Source organism: Sapajus apella, unplaced genomic scaffold, assembly GCF_009761245.1.
Source record: "Sapajus apella isolate SASKATOON/1434 unplaced genomic scaffold, GSC_monkey_1.0 scaffold88, whole genome shotgun sequence".
NCBI lineage: Eukaryota > Metazoa > Chordata > Mammalia > Primates > Cebidae > Sapajus > Sapajus apella.
In genome coordinates this window covers 6,134,919-6,149,771 of record NW_022437028.1, presented here as the reverse complement: position 1 = coordinate 6,149,771, position 14,853 = coordinate 6,134,919, and the positions used below count along the sequence as shown (strand labels likewise).

At 55.8% G+C, this 14,853-nt stretch overlaps 1 protein-coding gene across 6 annotated transcripts in view; it reads right to left on the bottom strand.

The window, feature by feature from the left end:
• LOC116534562 (NADPH--cytochrome P450 reductase) overlaps positions 1-14,853 on the bottom strand; it is a 104,109-nt gene that overhangs the window by 731 nt on the left and 88,525 nt on the right. For all 6 annotated transcript variants that reach the window (XM_032254999.1, XM_032255001.1, XM_032255000.1 and 3 more), the window contains 13 exons: positions 11,114-11,162; positions 6,646-6,774; positions 5,818-5,967; positions 5,126-5,250; positions 4,683-4,772; positions 3,990-4,088; positions 2,647-2,763; positions 2,427-2,545; positions 1,358-1,539; positions 1,107-1,256; positions 466-736; positions 248-393; positions 75-157 (listed from right to left, as the gene is read on the bottom strand). In XM_032254999.1, the coding sequence (XP_032110890.1) occupies positions 75-157; positions 248-393; positions 466-736; positions 1,107-1,256; positions 1,358-1,539; positions 2,427-2,545; positions 2,647-2,763; positions 3,990-4,088; positions 4,683-4,772; positions 5,126-5,250; positions 5,818-5,967; positions 6,646-6,774; positions 11,114-11,162 (1,710 nt within the window). The remainder of the gene's footprint in view (positions 1-74; positions 158-247; positions 394-465; positions 737-1,106; positions 1,257-1,357; positions 1,540-2,426; positions 2,546-2,646; positions 2,764-3,989; positions 4,089-4,682; positions 4,773-5,125; positions 5,251-5,817; positions 5,968-6,645; positions 6,775-11,113; positions 11,163-14,853) is intronic.

Genomic DNA, 14,853 nt, shown 5'->3' with positions numbered 1-14,853 from the left:
CAATCCCCCCACTCACCCGCAGATGCAGATGAGGGCACCATCCTCCCGCCCCCTACTCCAATCCCCCCACTCACCCGCAGACGTAGATGTGGGCGCCGCCCTCGATCAGCTTCCACAGGTGCTCTCCGTCCTGCTTTAGCAGGTGCTGGACATAGACCTGGGGCCAAGGGTGGTGCCATGAGTGGGGCACCGTGGCTGGCGCCCTGTCAGCCCCGTCCCCACCGCCATGGGTGCCTGCCTGCCTCACCTTGCGGGGCTGCTCCCGGGAGAAGGCCACATTGAGCTGGGTGAGCACGCCGTCCTTGTGGAACTGCGCCAGCTCCTCGCGGTACAAGTAGTCCTCATCCGAGCGGCGGCAGCCGTAGTACAGCAGCGTCTCCCCCACCTCCTTGCCTGTGTGGCAGGGGCCGGGGTGAGCACGGGGCTCCTGCTTGTCACCACCCCACCCGCCTGCTCCCCACTCACCCTGCTGTTGCAGCCAGGCTCGCTCCTGGATGAAGCCCATGAAGGGGGCCACGCCAGTGCCGGGGCCCACCATGATGACGGGCGTGGTGGCCTTGAAGGGCAGGCGGAACTGGGACTTGCGCACGAACATGGGCACCAGCGCACGGCCACCGTTCTCCCCGGCAGGCTCCTTGGCCCGCAGCCAGTTGGTGGCCACGCCCTTGTTGATGCGGCCGACCTTGGTCTCGTACTCCACAACCACAGCGCAGATGTGCACAGAGTTGGGGTGGACCTGTGGGGAGGGCCGTGTGAGCTCCTTGCCGAGGGCCCCGCCCAGCCCCACACCACGGCCCATTCTGCGGCCATCCCTGCCCACCAGGCCTCTTCCCGCCCACCTGATGCCCAAACCTCAGAGGCCCCTGCCCCAGCGGCTTTCCAGGTTGGCTCTGGGGACCACGGCTGGACAGATGTTGGGAATCTCACAGGTGAGCCCCACTGAGTCCACAGTCTGGGGCGGCATTTGGGACCGCGCTAGGGCTCGAGGCTCAGAGCTCCTGTGCTGCCTCCAATCCTTGTGCTCTGCCTGCCGTGAGCAGGGCTAGGCCTCCAGTGTGTGGCGGGAGGGCAGGGAAGGGGCAGGGCAGGGCCGGGCCGGCCCTCACCTTGGAGGAGGAGGCGATGGAGTAGTAGCGGGCCTGCAGGCGCGGCAGCAGCTCACACAGGTGGTCGATGGGGGGCCGCAGGGACGGGCAGTCCTGCAGGATGGCCAGGATGTGCCTCCGGGCCTCCACCACCCAGCTCAGGTACAGCTCCTGGAAGGAGACATGGGGGTGAGAGGGGCTGGATGGGGGCCCACGGAGCTCGGAGAACGGCGGGGTGGCAAGGCGGAGGATGTGGGGCTGAGGGGGCGCACCTTGCCCTCGCCGGAGGAGGAGGCCATCTTGCGCAGCAGCTCCTGCTCCGAGGGCTCCGAGGCGTACTGTGCCAGCTCATACAGCACGTTGGTGCGTGGTGGGTTGGTGATGTCCAGGTAGTAGGTGAGGGCCGTGCGGTAGGACGTGGGGCACGGGAAGGGGTGCTTCTTGTTGGACTCCTCTGTGGGGAAAAGGCAGGCAGGACTTGCGGCGTGCAGGCACCTCCTGGGGATGGGTGGCTGCCGTGGGAGGGGGTGATGCCGCGGGCGGGCTCTGCAGGAACAGGTGCCCCCGCTGGTGCTGGAAACAAGGCCTGTGCTCTCTGATGCCTCCCTGGCCCTGGAGCCAAGGCTCGGGCCTCCAGCCAGGCAGGAAGGAAGTCCTCATCAGAGGCAGGACCTTGCTAGGGGAGGTTGGGGGCAGGGCTGCACACTAATGCACCTGCTGTGCTTCCACCACACACACGACACGGTGTGGCCCAGCCCAGCCCCTTTTCCTGCTGTTCCCTCACAGGCGGGTGTGGAACCTGACAGTAAGGGCAGCCCTGGCACAGTGGCTGAGGACCCGCAAGCAGGGCTGGGACGAGGCGGACTGGGCCCAGGTTGGTGACCAGTGGGGTCCAGGGGCTTCATAGCAGGAGGCTTAGGCTGGGCAGCATCCCCAGGCCCAGGCAGCCCCGCACGATGACTACTGCCCCTCGGCACTGAGCACCTTTGGGGGCCCGGGAGGGCTGCTAGGGCTGCCGACTCCTGACTTCTCCCTTGAGGAAGTGGGCGCAGCCCCAGGCCCTCCTCTCCGGCAGGACACAGTGGCCATGGGGGAGCTGGGGCTGGCTCTGTCTCCAGGCCTCAGCACCTCACTCCCTTAAAGGACTATGACAGTGATGACCAGACCCTACGGCAACTCTGCCTCCCTTTGCTTGGGAACCAGTAACCATGGAGTCTCAGGGGCGAGGGCCTCCCAGGCACCGGGGCTTCAGGCCTAAGCAGAAGCTGAACCCAGGGCCTTCCTGAACACCCAATCCCATGGCCGCCTGGGCCCAGCAGTGACGGTGACTGTGGCACTCACCATCCAGGTTGTTGAGGGACATGACGACGTCCAGGTCGGCACCCAGGATCTTACCCAGCTGGTTGACGAGGGCTGAGTCGTTGGCAGGGTACACAGCCACATGGTCCCCAGATTCATACCTGGAGGAAGATGCAAGGCTTGGAAGGGGTGGAAGGCTGGCCCTGCCGCAGGTCAGGAGGCCCGGAGGGAGGGTTCAGGGGCTGATGGCAGCGGCTGGTACCTGATTTTGGAGTCCGAGATGTCCAATTCCAGGTGCATGAGGTGGCGCTCGGTTCCCTGGTTCAGCTTCCGGTTGGTGGTGACTGCAGCCAGGAACGGATTCTTGGCATCAAAGGGGCTGGGTGGGGAGGAGAGAGGCACAGTGGCGGCCAGGGCTCGGATCCAAGTCTCCCTGTCCCCACAGACCCTTCTGGTTGCACAAAGCACATGGAACCTCAGAGATCTCCACGAGGAAATCTCACTGGGCAATACCAGCCTGGACCAATGCAGTTTTTTTTTTTTTTTTTGAGATGGAGTTTCGCTCTGTCACCCAGGTTGGAGTGCAGTGGTGTGATCTCGGCTCACTGCAACCTATGCCTCCCAGGTTCAAGTGATTCTCCTGCCTCAGCCTCCAGAGTAGCTAGGATTACAGGCGTGCACCACCACACCCGGCTGATTTTTGTATTTTTAGTAGAGAGACGGTTTCACCACATTGGCCAGGCTGGTCTTGAACTCCTGACCTCAGGTGATCCACCTGCCTCGGCCTCCCAAAGTGCTGGGATTACAGGCGTGAGCTACCTCTCTACAGTTCCACCACGTGACCCAGAGCTGGGTCATCAGTGTCTCCATTTACAGATGTGAAAACTGAGGCTGGCCCCTAAAAGAGCTGTGAGGCCCAAACTGATGGCACCACAGGCTAGAAGGTGGCTGGGTCCCCAGATGACTGCACAGAGCACAGTCCCCCCACCCCCACATGTCCTGGGCTACACCACGGACAAGAGAGAAACTTCCACTCCGGAAAGCCCCTGAAATGTGCAGCTTCTCGTCCCAACCAGGCAGGAGCAGGCCTGCAGAAAGCAGGGCGGCTGGTATGGATGCAGTGGCACGAGGACTTCCCTGGGCAGCACCCAGGGGCCATCAAGGGCGCAGAGAAGAATGCTAGGTTTTTGCCCAAGTCTATCTATGGAGATAGAATCTAAGGAAATGAGCCCTTCTGCCAAAGAGGATCCTAGCCACAGAGCCCAATGCGCTGTCCTTGCTGAGAAGTGGGATGCAGCTTGCTGCCCCTGGGCAGTGCAGAGTAAGGCAGCAACGTAGCTCAGTAAAAACTGGGTGAGGACCAGTCTCCCGGGGCCGGGGCCAGGGCCAGGAAGAACACTGCGTCGGGGCATGGAGCAGCTACTTGGCTCTTGGGCAGCTCCCCTCTCTGCTCTGGGACTCATGCCCTCCCTGTGCAGGGACACTCACACCCACTCCCAGCACGGGGTCTGGCAAGAAGGGCCCTGGGAGGATACACGACAGACTGAGCCTGGGGTGCACCGGGGGCCACAGAGCCATCTGCCCCCGCATGATCCCTCCACTCACGGCTTCTGGTTCTCGTAGCTCTTCAGCCGGCCCATCTCCCCCACATACACCTTGGCTGCGTCTATGTCACTGTGGACCACAAGCTCATACTGGCGAATGCTGGAAAGGGGAGACCAAGGGTGAGGTCGGGAAGCTGCAGGGGTCAGTCCCAAGGGGGAGGGGTTGGACTGCAGGGGAGACAGTGCGTGGCTTTCAGGGCAAGGGCCCAGGGACATATGACAAGAGACAGGGGAGCCCCTGCTGCAGATGCGCAAGGAGGGGCTCGAGGGAGCGAGGCGGGTAAGACGGGAGGAGGGAGGCGGCGTGGCCCTGGGCAGGCTTCCAGGAGATTCTGGGAGAAAGCATGAAAGCCCAGGCAGCACCCAGGGGCCATCAAGGGCGCAGAAAGGAACGTTATGATTTTGGCCAAGTCTATTGAGACAGATTTTTAGGAAATGAGCCGTTTTTGCCAAAATTGAACCTAGCCACAGAGGCAGACAGGCCGGCCGTGTCCTTGTGGAGAAGTGCCCCACTGCCCCAGGGCAGGGCAGAGCAAGGTGGCACAGTGAGTCCTTGGCTGGGACCAAGGTTGCTCCCTATGACGAAGTGTCTTCTAATCTCGCTGTGACCCATGGCCGACTCCCATTCTGGGGTGGCTGCCCTCGGCACAGGACCCGCCCAGGCCTCCCACTGTACCTGCGGGCACTCGCTCACCTGGACTCCTCGCCAGTAGCTTCCACCCCAAAGTGCTCGCACACAGCCGGCCAGAACTGCTCTCGCCAGGTGATGAAGTCCTCCTCCAGGCTGGCCCGAGGAGAGGACAGAAGAGAGAAGAGGAGGGGCTCAGGGGAGGCCAGTGTGGTAGCAATACCTTGTGCCAGGCACGCCCCGATCCCACCCCACCCCAGAGCTCAGGACTGCGCTCCCTGGAACACCCACTGACGTAAACCCAGAGCATCAGGAAGGCTCAAGGGAGTTGGGCAAACCGAAAAGCAAAGCTGGCAGGGGCAGGGCAGAGGCAGGCAAGCCCCTTCCCTCTGTGTGGGTGGTGTGTGTCGCTGAGGCTCAGCTGACACAACGGTGTGCGGCCCCCTCACATTCCACGGCCCCTGCCTAAGCCCGTGGCGCTGACCCGTGGCGGCAAGGTGGGCACTCACTTCCCGTCATCATCACCCAGACCCAGATCAAAGATGCGCTGGGCGCCGAGCTGCTCCAGCCGCTTGTCCACGTACTTGCCCATGGCATTGAAGTGCTCGTAGGTCTTGTTCCCAAGACCAAACACCTGTGTGGACACAGGGGCCACTCTGAGGCCTGGCCCTCAGCCTGACCAGCAGGCAGTGCCATGGGGGCAGGGTGGGAGGGCGCGAGGCCCCATAGTGCTGGCTGAGCTGCTGGGATCACCTGCCGGCCTCTGTCCCACCAGGCGCCCAGCACTGCGAGGAACACTGGGCCACCTCTGGACCCTGAAGAGGCTTCGTTCCGGTGACCTGCAGCCCACAGCCTGCCCTGTCCACAGCCAGCCTCAACCCACGGGGCAGCGGGGGCAGCCCACCCCCCCCCACTGGGCCGGGGCTCCAGCTCTCCTAGCCCAGCCGGGTCTTGCTTATCCAGCCAGACCACTCTTGCCTTTAGTCTCCAGCAACCAATGCCCCCTGAAGCCGACTGGGGCTGGGGACCAGGAGGGGATGCTCTCTTAGTGCTGGGGTCCAGGGCAGAGGAGACGGTCTCATGAGCAGCCTGCCCTGGCCGCTGAGAATGGGGTGGGGGTCCTTTCAGACCTGAGGATCCAGAGGCCCAGGGGAGGTGCCGCAGACCACAAGGAGCCCACAGCAGTCTTTGGGTGACTCACCGCAAACTTGACCCCAGAGAGATCCATGTCCGTCTCCTGGAGCCAGTCGTAGAAGTCCTGGGCGTTGTCCGTGGGGTCCCCCTCGCCGTAGGTGGCCATGCAGAAAACCACCAGGGAGTTTTCAATCTCTGGCAAGCTGCTCAGGTCAGCCTGCAGAGACACGGGCAGGACCGCACCCCGCCATGACTGAGCCTGCTGGAGGTTCAACCCGCGCCAGACGGGGGAGGCCAGATGCTGCCCAGGGCGGCGCCAGGCCAGGGATGTCCGGGTGTTGTAGGATCCGAAAGAAGGAACAACACAGAGGGGGTGGGGCATGGGCATCTGTGTTACACTGAAGCGAAGAGAGGGTGTTTCTAGAAGAAAGGGAACCTCGGCACCAAACAGCCATCAGAACCCAGCCTCCTGTATGATGCACGTCCGGGCCACCCTGGGAACCGCATCATTCCAGGGCTCTCAGGCGCCGGTGCTCATTGATTTCTAACTAAACTGTTCATCAAATTCAGCCTGGAGGTGGCTGTGGAGTGGTGCCCCTCACCAAGACCCTGGAGGGGGGGAGTGGAGCAGCTGGGGCGGGCAGCTTTGGTTTGGGAGATATGGTGGCCACGGGTCAGCTGCTGGAGCTCGGCGGGGCCTGGTCCTGGGGAAAGGACGGCCGGCACATGGCTGCAGCTGCAGGGATGGCAACGACCCCCACAGGAAGGCAACTTCTGAGGACGTCTACCCGGGACCCCACTCCCTCCCGGCCTCCCCCTGCTGAGGGATGCCCATAGACCTGCCCCCGTCCTGCCCACTGCCTCCATCTGGGGCCAGCGCGCGGTGGCAGCTCACCAAGTCGTACTCCTCAGGGTCTGCTGCCATGCCTCGCATCCCGTAGCGGTGGGCGTCCTTGGACAGGCGGTTGGCAAACTCCTCCGCAGTGCCCGTCTGGGAACCGTAGAACACGATGATGTTCCTCCCCTAAGGAAGGCAGATGCAGGGTTGGTGAGGACCACAGACCTCAGCCACGGCTCCAGTGGACACCCACAGGGGCAGACCCGGCAGGTGGGGAGCACTCCAGGCCGCCCCCTTTCCTCCCTGGTTTTGAGTCCTTTCTAAGTTTCTCTGGGACTGGCTTCTCATTGTCACAGCCACTGTGGTAAAGGAGGGCAAAGGTCACCAAAGCAATCTCACAAATGCAGCTGATCAAGATCACACTTCTGGCACGTTTTCATGACACGGGAAAACACAACGTTAAGTAAAAAAGAAGGTAGGCAATGTTCAGCCCACTCACCCCTTGCTATCTGTGGGGGATTGGTTCCAGGACCTCCCATAGATACTTAAATCCAAGGTTGCAGCCAGGTAGGTGGCTCACGCCTATAATCCCAGCACTTGGAGGCTGAGGTGGGCTGATCACTTGAGGTCAGGAGTTTTGAGACCAGCCTGGCCAACAGGGAGAAACCCGATATCTACTAAAAATACAAAAATTAGCCGGGTGTGGCGGCGCATGCCTGTAATCCCAGCTACTAGGGAGGCTGAGCAGGAGAATCGCTTGAACCTGGGAGGTGGATGTTGCAGTGAGCTGAGATTATACCACTGCCCTCCAGCCTGGATGACAGAGCGAGACTCCACCTCAAAAAAAAAAAAAAAAAATTCCAAGGATGCTCAAGTCCCTGCTATAAAATGACGACGTATTTGCATGTAACCTACACACATCCTCTCACATACTTTAAATCATCTCTAGGTTACTTATTAATATAATACCTAATGCAATGCAAATTCTCTGTAAACAGCTGCTGTGCTGTAGTGCTAGGGAACAGTCCCATGACAGTGTGTGTTCAGGACAGACACCACCATCCATTTTTTCTCCAAATATTTTCAATCTGCAGTTGAATTCATGAACTCAGAACTCAAGGATATGCAGGGCTGGCTGTACAATCCCATTCTGTTATATAAATAATAGATATGTATATCAAAACATACATATTTTATTTCTAACCCACATGCACAAAGAAAACAAATCGGCAAGAAATATACCAAGGGTCTCCGAATGGGGAGTTCTGGGTGTGTTTTTCTGGTTGATTATCATACATATTCACTATAAAACCGTAGACAAGAAAAGGTGCTGGGGGTTGGCTCACATGCTCTTCCAACCACCCTCCTCCTACAGCAGCTGTTGGAAAGCCTGAAATCCTGTTCCCCAGGGCCCCTTAGGGCTGGAGTTACAGTCAATTCAGTTCAGCCAATTGGACGTGCTTTGTCAGATCTGAAGCGTGGAAGGGAGGCAAAGGCTTCCTGGCCCCTCATGCTGATAAGAGGTTCTCTGGGGTGCCTGTTCTTCAGTGCCTGCGGGATTTCTAATCGTTTTGGTAGCAAGTTCCCAGTCCTGGCTACTGGCTTATGAGATGTTCAGAGGCAGTTCCAGAAATAGCTTCTAATCTTGGGAGGCCAAGGTAGGCAGATCACGAGGTCAGGAGTTCGACACCAGCCTGACTAACATGGTGAAACCCCATCCCTACTAAAAATACAAAAATCAGCTGGGCATGGTGACACATGCCTGTAATCCCAGCTACTCAGGAGGATGAGGCAGGAGAATCACTTGAACCCAGGAGGCAGAGGCTGCAGTCAGCCGAGATTCTGCACTCCAGCCTGGGCAACAGAGTGAGACTCCATCTCAACAAAGCAAAACAAAACAAAAAAGTAGCAGCTTCCACTCCTGGATCACAGCTACACATCGTGCGTCCTGAACTCAACAGTTTCAGACTGGATTTGAAGGGAGCAGCTACCTTGAAGGTCACTTCTGTTATATCTTAGAGACCAACCTCAAATCTGCCTCTTCAGCTCCTCCAGTAACAGGGGAGTGAGCGCCCCCCTTCCCTGTGTGAAATCCCTTCCAGATTAAAATGCCTGAGGTAGTCTCTAGTTTTCACACTGAATCTCAACTCATACAAAATAAAACTTACGGGGCCAGGCGCAGCAGCCCACTTCTGTAAGCCCAGGACGCTGGGAGGCCGAGATAGCAGCCCGACTTGAGCCCAGGAGTTTGAGACCAGCCTGAGCAACATGGCAAAACCCTGTCTCTACTAAAAATACAAAAAAATTGGCTGGGTGTGGTGGTGCATGCCTGTAATCCCAGCTACTCGGGAGGCTGAGGCAGGAGAATCGCTCAAACCTGGGAGGAGGAGATTGCAGTGAGCTGAGATCACACCATGGCACTGCACTCCAGCCTGGGCAACAAAGTGAGACCCTGTCTCACCAGAAAAAAACAAAAACAAAAACAAAAACGAAGCTATCTAGATGGGTAAAAACCTCCTTAGTCTCATTCATAAAAATGTAAACTACAACTATACAGTTTTTTTTTTTCTTTTTTTGTAACCTAGATAACTGGCAAAAATCTAAATTTTCATAAACTGTTGGCAAGGCTGTGGGGAAGAGTTTCCTCACACGTCGCTATTCTTGAGCGCAAGCCACGGTGTGACGCCTACAGGAACGATTTGGTAGCTGCTATCCTGACTGAAAACACATCTACCTTCCCATCAGCAATCCCACTGCCGGGAGTGCTTTGTGTTTGTGAAGGTGCAAACTGAGCTGCATATTCCCAGCAGCACTGTTGTTAACAGCCAAAGAGCGGAAATATCGCCAGTGCCCACCTTTCACGAGACAGAGTTAAACACATTACAGCGCATCCAGACGGCCGTACGATGGAATCATGATACAGCTAAAATGATGATGGCAGCTGAATTCGAGTTTTGGACTCAAAGAATGTTAAAACAAAATAATGGCAGAGTCTTTGTATTGATGTGGAAGGATCTCTGGGACATATATATATATAACATATATTACACACACATATGCAGATAACATATAACACACACACACATATATATATAACATATTACACACACATATGCAGATAACATATATAACACACACACACATATATATATAACATATTACACACACATATGCAGATAACATATAACACACACACACATATATATATAACATATATTACACACACATATGCAGATAACATATATAACACACACACACACATATATATAACATATATTACACACACATATGCAGATAACATATATAACACACACACACATATATATATATTACACACACATATGCAGATAACATATATAACACACACACACATATATATATATAACATATATTACACACACATATGCAGATAACATATATAACACACACACACATATATGTATATATATATTTTTAAAGCAAGTTCTGGAACAATACATGTAATATGCCACCTTCTGTGTTTCAAGAAAAGTGTAGGCCAGATGCGATGGCTCACACCTGTAATCCCAGCACTTTGGGAGGCTGAGGCAGAAGGACTGCTTCAGGCCAGGAGTTCGAGACCAGCCTGGGTAACAGAGAGAACCTGTTCCTACGAAGCATAAATTTAAAAACTAGCCAAGCATGGTCGTGTGTGCGTATCTATAGTCCCAGCTACTTGGGAGGCTGTGGTAGCAGGATTGCTTGAGCCCAGGAGTTTGAGGCTGCAGTGAGCTATGACGGTGCCACGGCACTACAGGCTGGGCAATACAGTGAGATCCTCTAAAAAAAAAAAAAGGGAGGTTTTTAAATTAAAAAATAAGAGAAGTGAAAATAAGGGTCTCTTTTATTTGTATGTACATACAGGAACTCTAGAAGGATCCATAAAAAATAAGAACAGTTGGGAGGCTGAGGTGGGCGGATCACTTGAGGTCAGGAGTTCTAGACCAGCCTGGCTAACATGGTGAAACCCCACCTACTAAACAAATACAAAAATCAGCCGGGCATAGTGGTGGGCACCTGTAGTCCCAGCTACTCAGGGGGCTGAGGCAGGAGAATTGCTTGAACCCAGGAGGCGGAGATTGCAGTGAGCTGAGATTGCACCACTGCACTCCAGCAGGGGTGACAGAGCGAGAATCCATCTAAAAAAAAAAAAAAAAAAGTAACAAAAACAGAGATAAAATGGCAGTGGTGCCATGACCACAGCTATGTGAGATTTACCTCTGCTCCTGGACCGTCTGGGACAAAAGGGAGAAGAAGGGCAGCTCATGAGTTAGAGGGAGGGTCTGTTCTTAGATTGTTTCCTTAAATGTTTACTTTTTGAACAAACTGTCCAGCAACTGCAGAGCTGCTTCAGGGCTCTGGGTAGACAAGAATGCACTCCCAAGTGAGGCGGGCTGGGCTCTCTCCTGGCCCCGGACCTCCTCTGTGCGGTGACGCCAGCCATTTGCTAGACTTGCTTACATGCCCAAGGCTTCCTGAGAAGAGCAAAGACACGCAGGAAACTCACCGTTTTCTTCATCTTTTCCACGAAGCTGCTCTCTTTGACAGAGGAGGTCCTGTAAGACAAAAGTGTCCTATGAGCTTGGGCGGCAGGTGTCGTGGGATGTGGGTGTCGTGGGACGTGGGTGTCCTTAGATGCAGGTTTCATGGGATGCAGGGGCGGCACAGGGAGGGGACATTCCAACTGTGTCCTGTGCCATTCCCCAGAGGCTGAGCCAGCAGCTGGCCTCTAGTCCAGTACCTGGGTTTCCTGGCCTCCTGCGCCAGCTCGCCCTTCCCGTTTCCCCTACAGTAAAGCCTCCGCGACACCAGTGCTTTGCAAAGTCAAGACCTCTCCATCATCCAAATAAATACAGGCTTGTTTCCCTCAAAGAATAGCCAAGGTTTCCACTTCCCTCTTCCTCCCCCCGCACAGCCCAGGTCCCCATGGCCTCGCCTCACCTCCCCCTTCCACCTTTTCACCTCTTCCTTCTCCAGACCCTGAGTCACACACCTGCCACTGCGCTGCTCCGCTCTAAAACCTTCAACAGCTCCCGTAACCCACGCGATCCAGGCACACAAGTCCCCTCAGAGTCTGTTCCCCGCGTCACCTGCCACTTCCCTCCACAAACCATGCTTGATCCACTGATTCACGCCCCCTCCCTACACAGTGGCCTCAGAATCCTGTGCGTGCCATCGCCTCTGCCCAGAGCCTTCCTGCCGCATGCCCCCTCACCCAGCTGACGCCCACTCTGCCCTCCAGGTCCTGCGCAAAGGTCAGCTCCCCTGAGATTCAAAGACCCCCTTCACTTCCCCTGCACTGGGGCCACGTTTCATTTTTCCCTTCTCTGCGTTCCTGGGACGACAGCTCTGACCTGGGTGCATCCCCTCCAGAGGGAAGCCTAGTGCCCGCCAGCCTCAGGATCAGGCTGGGGTGACACGATCCTTTGTCCACTCTCCACTTCCTGGTTCCGGCCTCCTCCTGCCATCGCCGTTTTTGGTCCTTCTGTTTCCTTCTGACTGTGGCCCCAGGCCTGCAGACCCACAGGGACAAGCCCAGTGCCACTTGCCCAGGACTTTCGAGCTGAATGCGGTTAAAAACCCTGGTGGAATACAGCAGGGTGGGAAACACCTTTCTCCAGGTGGCAAATGTTAGGATATTTGAAATATGGCCATTCTGAATCAAGTGACAAGCCTGAACATGAAAACACAGTTGCTCCCATTTAAAATGACATTTTTGGCCAGGCGTGGTGGCTCATGGGTATAATCCCAGCACTTTGAGACGTTGAGGCGGGCGGATCACTTGAGATCAGGAGACCAGCCTGGCCAACATGACAAAACCCCATCTCTACTAAAAATACAAAAGTTAGCCAGGATGGTGGCGTGCAACTGTAATCCCAGCCACTCGGGGGGCTGAGGCAGGAGAATCACTTCAACCAGGAGGCGGAGGTTGCAGTGAGCTGAAATCGCACCACTGCACTCCAGCCTGGGCAAGAGAGTGAGAATGTCTCAAAAAACTAAAACTAAAACTAAACTAAAATAAAATGACACCATTAAGGGAAGGAAAGGCAAGCTGCAGCGTGGGAGAAGATATTTGTAATGTGCTTATATGTGGACAAAAGACTGTGAGACTCTCAGAAAGCCCTACAAATCAACGGGAAAAAGACAAATCCTTCATCAGAAAAACTGTCAGAAGACTTGAATATGCATTTTCTTAAAGACAGTCTCCAAGAACCTGGCTCAGTGGCTCACGTTTGCAATGCCAGCGCTTTGGGAAACCAAGGTGGAAGGATCACTTGAGGCCAGTTTGAGACCAGCCTGAGTAAAATAGCAATATTCTATCTCTAAAAAAAATTTTTTAAAAGCCAAGTGTGGTGGTCTGTGTCTGGCTGAGGTGGAAGGATCGCTTGAACCCAGGTGTCTGAAGCTGCAGTGGGCTATGATCTCACCACCGTGCAATCGTATGACCGTGCAGTGTGATCATGGCTCACTGCAGCTTCAAACACCTCAGTTCCAGCCTGGAAGACAGAGCGAGACCCTGTCAATCCATCAACCAGTCAATCAATAGAAATAGAAGTGGTGCATGTGGGGCCTGACCAATTGATTTGGAAGCCTTCAACAATAAGAACAATTAGAATAAGCTAAACCCTGAGTAAGGAGACCCTGGCAGAGAAGATATTCTAAATGAGGGAAAAGTGCCACTGATTCTCAACACCCCTCCTGCAGCGGCCCAGCCCACTTCCTGCCTCCCAGCCACCGGCCTCTCTGGGCTGCACTGAGCTATTCACATTTCCATGGGGCTCCCTGGGCTTACAACAGTCTTCGTGTCCCCTCCCCACGAACTTCTACTCATCCTCTACCACAGAGCTTAACGTTCCTCTCCTGAGAGGCCATCCCTGCCCCTCACACAGCAAGGCTACCTGTCGCCATGTTCGCTGTGGCACACACACCAGTCAGCCAATGCCCTCTACTCTGGGTGTTCCCACGGCTTAACTGGAGGCGTGGGCCGAGTAACCTTGGGGAGGCATCCGTGTGTCCCTACCATAAGCACAATGCCTGGCACACGGCACAGGACGCCATGTCTCCTCCCAAAGTGGTGAGTCCCGAGTTCTCTGTGCAGCATGAGGCTGGCATGGGCAGACTAAGGCTGAAGGAGCTTCTCACTCCCCAGCCACCTCTGAGGTCTGATCTGACATCAGCAGAAAAGCCAACCCCTATCTCTTCTCAGAGGACAGATGCTTTCAGGGAAGTTCCATCTCCAACAAGGTGGATCTGAAGATGTGCTGAAGAAAAGGACAAGAGGCAAACCCCGATGTCCCGTCAGTGCTGGGCGGCTCTCCCTGTACTTGCGGGAAACGCATGCCAGCCAGGTGGGAGCGCGGGAGGCACCGTGCCAGGCACCAAGGGCATGAGACTAGAACGAGCCAACTGCTGACTTCACAGGGCCAATCCTCCAGCCAGGGGAAGACAGGTTCAGAGGAGGATCCCAGCAAGATGGGAAGAGCCACGTGGCAGAGCAGACCTGGCTTTAAATCCCGGCTCTGCCACCAGACAGGCACGGGACTGGCCAGGCCCTGACCCTCTGTTGCCTATACTCCTATTATTTAAAGTGCGGCATCTGGTCTCTGCAGCCTCCCTGGTGCCAAACTGGGGAACTTAGTTAATGCCCAATAGAAAAAAGGACATTCCTTAGAAAACGGTCAGCCTGTAATTTCAAAGACCTCCATGGCACAAGGTGGCGTGTGCTAAGACCACACAGATGGATGGCACGGTTCACACAATAGGGACGGACGGGACAGGACGGGTTCACGCCCTAGCTTCAAAGGGAGCAGATGCTTATGGCTGAAGAAACCAGGAAAGGCCTCTTGGAAGAGCTGGCCTCTCTTCTCAGGAACAGAAAATGCCCCCCAGAGAGACGGCGCCACGGGAAGGGGGCTGCCAGGGATGGCAACTTCTGAGATCAACTTCTCCAGCCCCTGAGGCCCAGCACGTGGGTGGGGAGGAGGGCTTCTGTGTGGATAAAGCAGAACACCAGGCTAGCTGGCTCTGCGGGTAGAGAGGGGAGCCTCTGGGCTGGAGCATCAGAGTGGACAGGCCGTACCAGCCGCTCTGCCCCAAGGCAAGGGTTCTCCCAAGAAGTGTGAGCAGTCTAGTGGGGAAAGGGAACCCAAGGAGACAGAGGAAGACCTCTGCCTCTAGGTCAGTGGCACAACACAGAACAATTCCTTTAAGTTCCTGCTGGTTAAACCCATCCTGCCAGCGGGGCTG